The sequence below is a fragment of the Sinohyriopsis cumingii genome, chromosome 17 (assembly GCF_028554795.1).
Source record: "Sinohyriopsis cumingii isolate HCF-2022 chromosome 17, ASM2855479v2, whole genome shotgun sequence".
Taxonomy (NCBI): domain Eukaryota; kingdom Metazoa; phylum Mollusca; class Bivalvia; order Unionida; family Unionidae; genus Sinohyriopsis; species Sinohyriopsis cumingii.
Genome location: NC_142977.1, coordinates 95,479,087 through 95,493,761, shown reverse-complemented (window position 1 = coordinate 95,493,761; position 14,675 = coordinate 95,479,087). Strand labels below are relative to the sequence as shown.

The following is a 14,675-nucleotide window of genomic DNA, read 5'->3' as shown; positions in this document are numbered from 1 at the left end:
GTCAAGTCCAATGCGCAAAGACCAAGATCTGATGTTACACAATGCACTAGCAGATATAGATCTATGCAGTTTTTTAGGAGTAATCAGTAGAACAAACAGTATAGATCCTGATCAGCTTGTGCATTATGCAACAGCAGATAAGGTCTATGTTGTTTGCTGTTGGACTCAACTCTTAAACAAGAATATATAGCATAAAAACAGCCAATTTTACAATCTGAATGCCACACTGCTGGAGGTCTGTCTTTTTATGCTGGGGAACTAAAGTTACCTGTGTAGATGACTATACAGCTTGACCTGGATGCACCTTGTAGTCCATTGCTGAACAGGTATCCACAGAAACGATCTAAAGTTATTGAGGAAACCAGTGGTACCTTGATACAGAAAAAATAATCACTGGATAAGTATTTACAAATATAACACTTATTACAAACTAGTTACAGAGTATATACATGTTCATTAGTTGTTAAATTTGTGAAAGGGGGAAGGGGCCCTACTGATTTTACAGAATAATCATTGCTCTGGATTTTGAAATCTGTGTTTATAGATATGGTATTCCTGGCATAACAGTGGAATGATGCTAAAGAATTGAGATCACTCAAAGACACAATATAAGACATAATCAATTCTGCAGAAATGTTTATTTTGTACTATAGACTCAGAGGTCAATATTTATCTCTTCTTATTTTCCAATGTGCTAATGCTACAAAAAAAATATTCATAACAGCTGATTCCACAACAGAAACATGAGGCCTTTGCAGGTACTGATGCTCTATTAAGTGAAAAGAATTTCCAGGAATTCAAGATAAGGACACTTCTTCCTTTTAGTGCTGAGTCTATCTCTGATATTCTTCAGTGATAACAAGATTTTATAATTAGGTTCTGTGATAGACATATAGGATGTCACAATGGCACCATTTTTTTCATTTAGGACCAAGTAGACATCATTAGACATTTTTGGTGAAACATTCACATCAATATGACCCTCCAATACGGAGGAGTATTGATAGCGAGATTTTCAAGACAGCAGTCATGACAGGCATGCCATATTGGATGTACAATTGGCACCATTTTCAATTAGGGCCAGCATGGTACCATAAGATGCCTCCTGGTCAAAACCCCATGTTGATATAGACATCTATTTTGAAGGAGTTGAGACTATCATGGTGGCCATACTCAGGGTCACTCATTTTCATTTAGGACCAACTAGACAGACACTATAAGAACTCTTGTGATGGAAACCCCATGTGAAAATGACTTTTTATTTAAAACGGGTGGCACTAACAAGATTTTCAAGATGTCCGCAATAGTGACCATAGTGGATGTCAGATCAGCACCATTTCAGTTTAGGACCAACAAGACAAATTAAGAAGTCTTCTGGTGACTTTCCATTTTGAAGGAGTAACAACAGCAAGATTTTAAAGATGGATGCCACGGTGGCTTTACTGGACATCAGATTTACACCATTTTCATTTAGGACCAACCAGACATCATAAGTATCCTGGTGAAAGCACAATGACTATAAGATTAGCCCTCAAGGAGAAGCAGTGATAATTAGATTTTCCATATGGCCATTATGGCAGGGATACTGTAGATCAAATTGTCACCATTGTCATTCAGGAACAACTTTGAATAAAAACCAAGTGCTGATATGATCATTAAGTCAGGTGAAGCAGTGACAAAATTTTCAAAATGGCCAATGTGGCAGCCATACTGGATCTTTGAGGTATAACATTTTCATTTAGGACCAACCAGACATCATAAGAAGTTTCCGGCCGTAAACTCATATATATCAATATGACTTTTTGTTCAAGGAGGAGTAGCAAGAACAAGATTTTCAAGATGGCCACTCCAGCCGACATATGAGATCAATGATCAGCAACATATTCATTTAGGACTAATAAACGTTATAATAAGTCTTGTAGTGAGAAAAAACATCCCTTTTGCCATGACTTTCCATCAGCAGAAGTAATGATAAAAGATTTTCACAATGGCTGCCATGGCAGCCATATTGGACATCAGATCAGCAACATATCCATTTACTACCAAAAAACAGTGAAAACCTAATGTTGATATGGCTAACCTGTCAGGCAGAGTAGTGAGATTTTAAAGATGGCTGCCATATTAGACATCTGATCAACACCATTTTCATTTAGAATCAACCTGACATCATAAGAAGTCTTCTAGTGAAAAATACATGTCAATATGACTATCCATTCAGCGGAGGGAACAATAACAAGATTTTTAAAATGGCTGCCATTGAGACCATATTGATCAGCACGATCCTCATTTGGGACCAACAAGACATCATAAAATGTCTTTCAGTGAAAACCCCATGTTGTAATGAACATCCACTCAGGAGGAGTAGCAATAAATTTTAAACTTGACCACTGTGGCAGCCATACTGGATGTCCAAGCAGATGCATTTTCAGAGAGGACCAACTAGACCATGGGATGACTGTGTGTGTAAAGTTTCATGGCAATCCTCCAAGCAGTTTAGGAGGAGTAGCAAAACCAAACTTATGCTAACAAATGGATAGACGATGCATGACAAGACCATCCCATAAACTTGTTCAGTCTATGACCAGCTTATCTAAAACCCACATTGTTTATGCAATTCTTGTCCATGTAAGGATATGGACTCCTTTTTTTAAACTAACTTCAATTTATTTCAACAGACTAGTACAAGAACAAAGGCCTTTAATTGTATTTTTTTCAGGTTTAAGCATATAAGGGTCTGTTTTGCAAAGACACAAATATACTTTCTATCCATTTGGAACACTTCATGTCTTTTCTGCCAAAATCTGTTTTGGGAATATTTTCATCATGTGATACAGCATAAAAAGAGGGTAATGGTTGAAAGTAATATGCTATTCAGTCATACACTATCTATCATATGCAGAAGAGAAGAATCCTGTTAAAAGTCTTATGACACGTTTATGGAATCATCTGTACAAGTTCAGTTAAGGAATGTTCACCAGTAAGTTCATACTTAGAGCAAAAATTTGGGAATGTTTCAGCCACGAATAAGTCATCTCAGTTGATAGGTTGCAGTAATAAACACTCACAATGTCAGTTGGTAAACAGAACTGTGTATATGGTGACTACTGCAGTATTTCCAAGTGTTTTCCAATCATTGGGGAAAGGCAGAGCATGTTCCAATTGCTCGTTACAAATTCAGAGACTTACATTCTGTATTTACTCATTTTAAGCTGAGTCCAACAGCAAAGAACAAACACCCTAATCTGCCATCACAAAATACCTTCTACTGATTACTCCTAAAAAACTGCATAGACCCAAATCTACTGGTGCATTATGCAATGACAGATCTGGGTCTGTGCAATTTGCATTTGGACTACATTTAAAAGAGATGATACAGTAGCGATTTTTTTTTAAATGGCAGTTTTTGTAACCAAAAGTGTCAAAATATATAATTTTCTACTAGGGCAAAAATTCGATTTATGGCTGATAGAAATGCAACTGATCAAATTATATGTACATGGGACAGGATAGGACTTTTATACATAATGAGAAAACAAGGTTATGTAAAGAGAAACAAGGAAAATCAAAATACATTCAAAAATAGTATTCTAAATAATGAATCCAGCTACTACAGATTTCTATACAAACCAGTTGCTCCCCCTTGTAGGAAAAGCAGTACTGAGTAGACGATGATTAAGTCCCAGCAAAACTCTGGTCCCACAATCTGATCTTGAACCTCTGAACTAACACTGACAGTGTGTGCTGACAGGCTGTTGACTGAAAAATGCATATGTAAACAGGCTTGAGTCAACTTAACTAAAAACATGATGGGTAGAAAAAAATGCATATGTAAACAGGCTTGAATCAAGTTAACTAAAAACATGATGTGTAGAGAAAAAATGCAGATGTAAACAGACTGGAGTCAAGTTAACTCAAAGCATGATGGGTAGTAAAAACAAATGCAGATGTAAACAGGCTTGAGTCAACTTAACTAAAAACATGATGTGTAGAGAAAAAATGCAGATGTAAACAGACTGGAGTCAAGTTAACTCAAAGCATGATGGGAAGTAAAAACAAATGCAGATGTAAACAGGCTTGAGTCAACTTAACTAAAAACATGATGTGTAGAGAAAAAATGCAGATGTAAACAGACTGGAGTCAAGTTAACTCAACGCATGATGGGTAGTAAAAAAATGCAGATGTAAACAGATGTGTGTGTGTGTGTGTGTGTGTGTGTGTGTGTGAGAGAGAGAGAGAGAGAGAGAGAGAGAGATTTGGATTTTTAACATAGCCTTAACAATTTTTCAGTCATATCGCTATGATGTCTGCAGTGTGGCAGTTTATATTGATGTCTAGCACTGAGGCATCATGCTGCAGACATGTAGCAAGATGTCCCACCCAGTCACATTATCCTGACACCAGGCTGACCAGTCCTAACACTAACCTCTTAATGCTGAGCGCCAACCAAGGCAGCTGTTAGTACCATTTTTATAAGTCTTTGGTATGACTTGGCCGGGGATTGAACCCATGACCTCCCGCATCCGATGTGGATGTTCTAACCACAAGGCCACCGGATCAGTTCAAGTTGAATGGGGCAGCGAAATCAGTAGAAAAAGAATATAACATAAAGTTGAATGGAGCAGCGAAATCGGTAGTAAAAGAATATAACATAAAGAAATCAAACAATTGTATCCAGATGGTCAATACACAATATGGGCAATACACAACCATATACAAAATCACAATCACATATCAATACACAACCACACACCAACAATATGATGATGTATATCATGATTCATATCAAAAGTCCATATTATTTATGAATTTCTGGAGTTATGTCCCTTTACACAACTTTGTAGACCGAATAATGTACACCAGAAAACAATTTCACCATGAGTCAATAAAAGGCTTGAAAAGTTTTTTGGATCATACTGAAATCAACATCTAAAAAGTGTCTTTTGTTCATATTGAAATCAACATCTAAAAAGTGTCTTTTGGTCATACTGAAATCAACATCTGCTAATATTTTAGATACAGACATGATGCATAAGGTGAATTAGTAAACAAATATGTCTGTATGAATGTAAATCTGTAAATACAGCTTATTTCAATCACACATATATGTTGAGATATGTTCTACAATGTCACCAAATCCATGCTGTTGAAGGCGTTACCTTACTTCATGGCTAGGTTTAATGAAAAGAGATAATTAAAAACCAGTAAGTGTACCACGAATGGCACATTATACACCCAACTTTAATAGTCCTCCGTATAGATAACTGAAGATTTTGCACAAAAACCATTTTTCTTCTTCTTGAAGAATGACCTAGCCATTTAACCTTTTGGCCACAATGTCAACAGGCTTCTTCCTCACCCTAAGATTACACAATGTCAACTGCCTTCTTTTTCACCCTAAGAGTACACAATGTCAACAGGCATCTTCCTCAGCCTAAGAGTACAGAATGTCAACATGCTTCTTTATCACCCTAAGAGTACACAATGTCAACATGCTTCTTCCTCACCCTAAGAGCACACAATGTCAACATGCTTCTTCCTCACCCTAAGAGTACACAATGTCAACAGGCTTCTTCCTCAGCCTAAGAGCACACAATGTCAACAGGCTTCTTCCTCACCCTAAGAGTACACAATGTCAACAGGCTTCTTCCTCACCCTAAGAGCACACAATGTCAACAGGCTTCTTCCTCACCCTAAGAGTACACAATGTCAACAGGCTTCTTCCTCACCCTAAGAGTACACAATGTCAACAGGCTTCTTTCTCACCCTAAGAGTAAGTCACTTATAGTTTCATTAAGGTCTGTGATGTAGAAATAATGTCATTCTGCAGAGACTGTGATCTTTTTCCTTTTGACAACATATTCAATTTTTGATGTGATACACTATCCATGCCTGTAATTTAATTTGTCATTTTGTTTTGTTATTAGTAAAACCCAATCAACCTGACTCTGAGCAACTTCATTTTTGGTGAGATCTTCCACAACAGAACAAACATCTTTTTGACACAAATTTGTTGATGCCATATATATCTGCTTCTAGGTCAAGTCCAGCTGCAAACTGCACAGACCTAGATCTACTGTCATATATTGCACTGGCGTATCTGGGGCTCTGCAGTTTGTTAGGTGTAATTGGTATAACAAACACCAACTCTGATCTGCCAGCTTATGATGAGATGGTAGATGAGAGTCCATGTTTTTTGCAGTTGCACTGACTTTTTAATGAGTACATATGGCATATGTCTTGAAGTCTATCGAGTACATATGGAATATCTCTTGAAGTCTATCGAGTACATATGGAATATCTCTTGAAGTCTATCGAGTACATATGGAATATCTTTTGAAGTCTATCAAGTACATATGGAATATCTCTTGAAGTCTGTTGAGTACATATGGAATATGTCTTGAAGTCTGTCAAGTACATATGGCACATGTCTTGAAGTCTGTCGAGTACATATGGCACATGTCTTGAAGTCTGTCAAGTACATATGGCACATGTCTTGAAGTCTGTCGAGTACATATGATACATGTCATGAAGTCTATTGAGTACATATGACACATGTCATGAAGTCTATTGAGTACATATGGCATATGTCTTGAAGTCTGTTTCTCTTTCAGCTCTCTTTGCCATATATTACAGCACTGAACTATACAGAACTGTAGCTAAATAAAATGTATATTGACTGTCTTGTTCTGTATTTATCTTTGCCAGGTTTCCAATTTCTCTGTGCTTTCTCCACAAGTACCCATAATTCTGAACTTGTCTATTCCCCCATCAGTTTGTCCTCCATATTAAACTTCTATCACCATGATGTGGAATTATGATCTGCAAGTATCAGCTTGGGATGACTGTCAGATGGATGGATGATTGACCATATCATAAGCTCTTTTGGTCTATGATGAGTAGAGCGAAAATACATTGCATTAAGCTACAATAAGGGCAATACCTCTAACACAAAAAAGTTATGTCATACAGTTGAGAATACGTTATCCACCCAGTAACAGAAACCTAAATAAATGACTGGAAATTCAAATGGTCTCTAGTTCAAGTTTGAAGTGGATGCAGTTGATATTAGTGTTCATTTTAGGGACTGGATGGTATGGCTCTTCAAACTTTAGGGACTGGATAGAATGGCTCTTCAAACTTTAGGGACTGGATGGCATGGTTCTCCAAAGTTTAGGGACTGGATGGCATGGCTCATCAAACTTTAGGGACTGGATGGCATGGCTCTCCAAACTTTAGGGACTGGATGGTATGGTTCTTCAAAGTTTAGGGACTGGATGGCATGGCTCTCCAAACTTCAGGGACTGGATGGCATGGCTCTTCAAACTTTAGGGACTGGATGGCATGGCTCTCCAAACTTTAGGGACTGGATGGCATGGCTCTCCAAACGTTAGGGACTGAATGGTATGGCTCTTCAAACTTTAGGGACTGGATGGTATGGTTCTTCAAACTTTAGGGAATGGATGGCATGGCTCTCCAAACTTTAGGGACTGGATGGCATGGCTCATCACACTTTAGGGACTGGATGGCATGGCTCATCAAACTTTAGGGACTGGATGGTATGGCTCTCCAAACTTTAGGGACTGGATGGTATGGCTCTCCAAACTTTAGGGACTGGATGGTATGGCTCTTCAAACTTTAGGGACTGGATGGTATGGTTCTTCAAACTTTAGGGAATGGATGGCATGGCTCTCCAAACTTTAGGGACTGGATGGCATGGCTCATCACACTTTAGGGACTGGATGGCATGGCTCATCAAACTTTAGGGACTGGATGGTATGGCTCTCCAAACTTTAGGGACTGGATGGTATGGCTCTTCAAACTTTAGGGACTGGATGGCATGGCTCTCCAAACTTTAGGGACTGGATGGCATGGCTCTCCAAACTTTAGGGACTGGATGGTATGGCTCTCCAAACTTTAGGGACTGGATGGTATGGCTCTCCAATCTTTAGGGACAAGATGGTATGGCTCTTCAAACTTTAGGGACTGGATGGCATGGCTCTCCAAACTTTAGGGACTAGATGGTATGGCTCTTCAAACTTTAGGGACTGGATGGCATGGCTCTTCAAACCTTCCCAATGACCAAGCTGATTTTTATCTGCACAGAAAGTGGTCTTTCTGCATCTGCATTTCTGTGAGGGAGTTTCAGACATGCAACAGCCACACTATTCAGAATCCAGGTGATTGGCAATTGTGCATTTAACTTATGGGTGCTATAATGGACTATTTCTTACCTATAGTCTGGTACGTGAGGACCACAGACCTTTGACCATAGTGAGATATTTCTATAATTAAGTTGGCTATTCTCAGTAAAAAGCATGTTCAACCACTATATATACTCACTTATAAGTCAAATAAAACTGCAAATAACAAAGCTTATCATCTACTAAAGCATAATGTGACTGCAGATTAGAGTCTATGTTGTTTGTTCTACTGATTACTCTTAAAAAACTTCAGAGACCAAGATCTGCAGACACATTATGCACCAGCAGATCTGGGTCTATTCAGTCTGCAGTTTGACTCATAAGTGAGTATATATGGTATTTTATTAATGACAACAACCAATTGTGATGGATATACTAAGAAATGCTCATAAAATGGATGCAAAATTTAATAATGGAAACAAATTACAAAACCATTTTTCAGAAATTCGCAGTTACCTCACAGACCATGCACTAGTAAGCATCAAATGTGTAGATATATGACTACTGGAGCAAACAGAGAATTTGAAGCCATGAGTATATTTACCTATATACTTGCTGTAGAGTGGTACAAAGATGTTAATGACGCGACCTGCAACCAGCAACAAGAGGCAGAAAATGACAATGAGTTGCCTCCACCAGCTGCCCTTAGGCCACACATATGGCATCATTATTTTCAGCTTCTTCCACACATTCTTCCATGTAGATGCATTGACCTGGCCTGCATTGCCCTGGCCTGCATTGCCCTGGGAATCAGTCATAAAAACTATTAACATATATACACACATATTCCAACTATAAACATACATAGTTAAAAAATTTCCTGGTAACATAAACAAGATACATAGTTTACAGAAGCAGTACAGCTCATGACAAATATGGATGAAATCCATTAATCCCTGGTAAAATTATGCTGGGAAAACCAAACTCAAGAGGACTGGTTGAACAAATAAGTTCTGTAAATGAACTTATGGATTACTCACAACTGAACTCACTCCTCCTCTCATCAATATAAAACTACATATCAAATATGGCTGAAATACAACAAACTTTGGTTATGCTGCAGAAACCAAATTTATGTGGATGGGTAATCAAGAGGCATAACTCAGTAAATGATGTCATGGAAAACTGGACATCAAACTTATTCAAGGTCTCATAAACATATAACTAATTGCTAAATTGGGTTTAAGTCCACCAATCTTTCTCAGTTATTCTGAGGAAATTTAAGCTATAGGGACAGGCATTAGGGTCAATAACACCTCTAAATAATGAGACAAAATTCTGGAACTCAGACTCTATTGCAGTCACATCAATACAAAGCTTCATTCTAGATTTGGTTAAAATCAAACAACTCCCAGTAAAACTTTTTGGAGACCTAAATGTTAAAGGATGGAAAACAAAATGATGGATGGACATGATAACTTTTAGGTTTGGACAACTTCACTGAGTGGCACCCTGATTAAATTTTAGTTGAATACAGCACAAAATAAAAGTTAGCATGTACAGCTTCAAAAACTTTAACACAGAATCTTAACATAATTATCAATGAAGACAAAGAACCATTACTGCTGAAAAGTGACACATCTGGTAGGTCTTGCCAGCTGCCAAATGCAGACATGAAAAAAATTAAATCTGCTGTAGAGATTATAAATTAGGTCAAAGTGACCCATTCATGATAAGATATCTAAAGAAAGTATCCCTTTTCATTCCTTCTTTGAATTATATACCATCTGGTGCAAGCGTTGCCAGTGTTCAGAATTCTGTAGTATGTGGCGCAAGCTATTCCTGTGAACTAAATTATGAAGATTTTCCTAATTAATAATGACAACAGAAAACAAATATGTAATATTAACTCCTTCTGTGATAGTTTTTATTTTTTATATATTTGATGTTAATTTATACATTTTAAACTATTAAATTTTCATTGTAAAAAATTAATTCCTCAAGATTAACATTTTCCCATGTCAGCCAAATTATATCTGAACTGGATGTTCTCACACAAAATACAGCAAGGAAGAGAGGGAGTGAGATTAAATTGTGTACTCCTTGGGTTTCGATCTATGGTATTTTGGGTACTTTGATTATCCATCAGGGTGTGGGACCAAGACAATGACAGATATGAGAATAGATGCATAATAGAATATGTACATCAAAAATATTATACAATAGACTGGGTCATCAAAAAATCATAATATCTACACATGTACATGTACCTGTTTTTAATATTTTGACATACATTGCCCTGACAGTTAGCAGAGACTGATGGTTAATAGGGTGATAGATATTCAAAGTTCTACTGTAATATCAATTGTATATATAATACAATTTCTGATTTCAAATGTTCTGAGTGTTCAATTAATATGATAAATGTCCATTTATTTGCAGCATTAGAATACAAATTCACTATTATCCATTAAAATATCTAGACCATTCTGTATAATGTTCCTCAAATATTTTATTGATTTTCCAAAAACTAATTTCAATTGTCGCTAATCTTTTAATGAATTATGTTGTATATTCCTCAAATTAATAGCAAACTTGGAAGCTGATAAACAAATGGCAAACTTGATGAAACTACACCTATCATACAGAACTCAAATACAATTTCAGCTCCCATCATCATGACCTTTGACCTCTGGGCTGGAGATTCAATAGAAAGGTGACAGCCAGATTGCAGACTACCAATGAAGATTGATGAAATTGCATTCTGTGATCTTGACCTTTGAACTCTGGGCTGAAGATTCAATAGAAATGTGACAGCCAGATTGTAGACTACCAATGAAGATTGATGAAATTGCATCCTGTGAAGTTAATTTAATCAAGCTGAAACCCCAAAATTACAAAGCTGGTTCCATTGACCTTTAACTTTTACTTCCCAGCTTTAGAACCAATTGGGAGCTGCCGCTACCCAAGCCAAGGTATCTCAGTTGTCACAGGTTCAATACCCACCCAGGGCAGCCAGGAACATCTGCCTCAATGTGTCTTTGAGAAAGTCATATAGCAGTGTATGGCAAATATTTGGATGCAACTCATTCTTCAATAAATCCACGTGAAACTTGGTAAATGTTATGGTCATGATCTCAATATGCACACGTCAATAAACCACTTTGCTCATAAAATTTTGGAACAGCTTTAGTGTCTTAAAGAAACAAATCAAGTGTTAATTAAAGGCTGGGGATACACAAAGTATACAGACATATACACAAATATTTATGGCTGTTTTTCAAAGCTCGAGCATGTGTATCATCAATACACATTGGAACTGCAATATTGTATATGACAATAATGCATTAACATCAACAATACATATGGATGGGCCACATAACATAATATACCCCATCTTACGGTTGGCATTAAAAAATAATCCAAAGAACGAAGAATGTAGGTATTTAAGACATTCTGATGAAAATAACTGATGACATTTTCATATCAAGTGCAACAGGGGCAAGGACGTTGGTCAGTAATTTTGGATTTTGATAGTTTTGGAACACAGTTTGGATTGAACGCTTTTGGGACACTGGTTGCAAATAAACTTCTTGTCCCAACATATACATTATATACACATAAGATATAACTTCAACCTTGTGGATAGCATTGCATTTTATTATTCTTTACCTGCTCTTCATCCTTATTGATGGTGGCATAGTGGTTCAATGCCAAACCTGGAGCCTTCAGACCAAGTACAAATATAAAGAACGATATAACATAGCGGATTAACCACAATCCAAAGTCTATCCGGTCCTGGGTTCTGAAAGGAAGCAAATGGTGGAAACTTATATTCACTAACTTAACTGTTTATAAGCAGGATCTTGCAAGCTAAATTGGCTAATCTGGCATAAGTCAAATGAGATTTTATATTTTAAAAAATAGAGTAAACTGCATAAAATAGGTTACTGTGACCCAATATTGCTAACATACAAGCATGGCAAATGTGGATTTAGGTTAACTGACATCTAAATGAGAACCAAGATATAACTTTTAACACCTTTAACACCTTTAAGTAAACCCTGACAGTCTTTGTTGTTACTATGATTTAAAAGCGCAGCATATCTTCATCCAAAAATGCTTCCCAGTGCAGACCTTGGAAGCAACAGGAAAAGAGATCTTCTCAATTTGGGTGGTTCTTGAGTCGTGAAATGTCTGTAGATGTGCAGCCACAAAAAGTAAACTCATTAATCTGATACATACAGAATGGACATAGAGAATCCTATATACTGTGCACTTCAGTAAGCCAGGTAAAATTAAAATGATAACAGACTGACAGACTTTCAAAGGAAAGATCTTGCTAACCTGTCACAGGTGCTCTATTAATAATATTATTAATGCATATTTGGGCTATAAATAACTTTGATCTTGGTCCAGATTAGATGCTTAATGTAAATCTTCACTTCAGTTTTTACAGGTCAATACAATTTTATAAGACATAAAAACCACTGGCATGATTCTTCTTTCCTTTTTCATTATACAGTGTGAACCTGCTATAACACAGTAGTTGGGAGCCACAGAACCCAACCATGTTATAGACCAAACCATGTTATAAGCAATCAGGTCAGTTAGCTGAAGAAAATGATGCATGTACCCTAAAAAAAATTGCGGGGGGGGGGGGGGATAGTTAAAATACATAAAATGTGGGTTGTAAAATGCGTGCATCATTGATAGAGTTACCATCTTAAATTGATGCATATTAAATGGGAAATACACCTATAGTGAAAACAGAAAAGACATATATAATATTTTACTTTGTTTAGAGAACCACGGATTGGTACATATATGTCTATACTGTTTATATATACATGTCTTATGTATAGCATGAATATAGTATCAACACCGTTTACTCACCCGCGAATCTCATTACATACATTGAATCCACAATACAAGTATTTCCGTTGAAAAAATGCATACACACAGATTTAAAATATTCAATAATTTTGTCACAGGTCATATAGGTCTGAATTCAGTGAATAAACATAGCACATTCACATTACGAATGATGAAGCACATTTACTTTTCAGTACGTCCCAAGTCGGTAACAGTTAGTTTGCATTTTATGCCACCGTTGGTAGCATTTGCAAGCACAACCCCCCCTCAAAAACGAAACTTTCACGGCACAGTAAACATGTTCTAGTCACGTTTGAAAATAAAAAAATCCATCAGATTCCATTGCTTTCATTTAAGTTTGGTACTGACTTCTTTGAAGAAAAGTTCTTTGTTTTTATTGTGAGTGTGTGTGTGTGAGTGTGGCAGCTTTTGGTACCATTTCTGTAAGTCTTTGGTATGACTCGGCTGGGGATCGAACCCACAACCTCCCGCATCCGAGGCGAATGCTCTAACCACTAGGCCATTATTAACGCATGCTGCACCTTTCATCAAAGAAAGCCAACTACACCTCTCCCTCGATAACTCGCGCACAACAGGGTCCACAAAGACCACACTACAAGCGAGGCGCAAGTTACCGACATCAAGAAAACCGGGGGGGGGGGGGGGGGGAGAAGAAGCCTTAGGAAACAGGTGTTTATTGACTGAATCCTCATCTTACAATCACATCGATAATAATTTTTAATAACACGCTTTTTGTAATGAAGTTGTTCGTTATTCTGTTTAAATGACATTTATTTTCAAAATGTCCAACATATGAAAGATAGTTCCAACTGGTTTCAACAACCATCACATGTATGCATAAAGAGATCTGTGTATTACTCACTGCTTTGTTTTCTTGACGAGTCTGGTTCCCTTAGTGGTGTTTAATAGTATCCTGCCAAATCGGGAGTCCCAAGAGCAGGGAACTAGACTAACTGTTGATACACCACGAAGAAAGATTCTTTTTTATAAAAAAGACACAACATTTATTTCTTGAGACAATTGTCCATGTTGAAACTCAACTTTTGTATTGTTCAGTTAGTACAATATTGATGTCGTGAATTAATTAATTGGAATTAATAATGAAACATCTTATTATCCTTGAGAATATCTCTAAGTGCTAGTTCAAGAAATTCTCTGAAACTCACTTGCCCACAATTGTCTGTATCTATGAAATCGAACTCTTTACTTGACGAAGTATTCGTTTCTCTTGGATGCCTTGTTATCTTTGAACACAGTTATGACAGAGTCAGTTAATTTAAGGTAGTTTATGTTACATACACAATAACATTTATAAGTGTTCGATTGATCAAATGAAGTGAGTTCACCTGACATATGACTGGGGCCACTTCATTTGGAGAGAAAATGTAAAAAATTGTATGATCTATTTTTAAATTTGATATTTCATAATGTTGATTAAAATTTCCAGCTCCTATCTACCATTTTCAATGATAAAACGAGTGATACATCAAAGTTCCTGTTACCAATTTTGATCGTGATTTTCTTCAAGTTCAACAAATAGGGATCGATCTTGGACGTATTGTCTGGTTTAAAAAATGGGATCCACACCTGACCCTGTCTTATAAGCGGGTTCACGAGTTATCAGGGCACGAGTTATTG

General features: G+C 36.9%; 1 protein-coding gene across 2 annotated transcripts in view; it reads right to left on the bottom strand.

The window, feature by feature from the left end:
* LOC149779474 (ATP-binding cassette sub-family B member 6-like) overlaps positions 1–14,675 on the bottom strand; it is a 90,154-nt gene that overhangs the window by 66,342 nt on the left and 9,137 nt on the right. For both annotated transcript variants that reach the window (XM_089940162.1, XM_089940163.1), the window contains exons 3-6: positions 11,814–11,946; positions 8,746–8,944; positions 3,628–3,756; positions 269–371 (exon numbers count right to left, since the gene is read on the bottom strand). In XM_089940162.1, the coding sequence (XP_089796288.1) occupies positions 269–371; positions 3,628–3,756; positions 8,746–8,944; positions 11,814–11,946 (564 nt within the window). The remainder of the gene's footprint in view (positions 1–268; positions 372–3,627; positions 3,757–8,745; positions 8,945–11,813; positions 11,947–14,675) is intronic.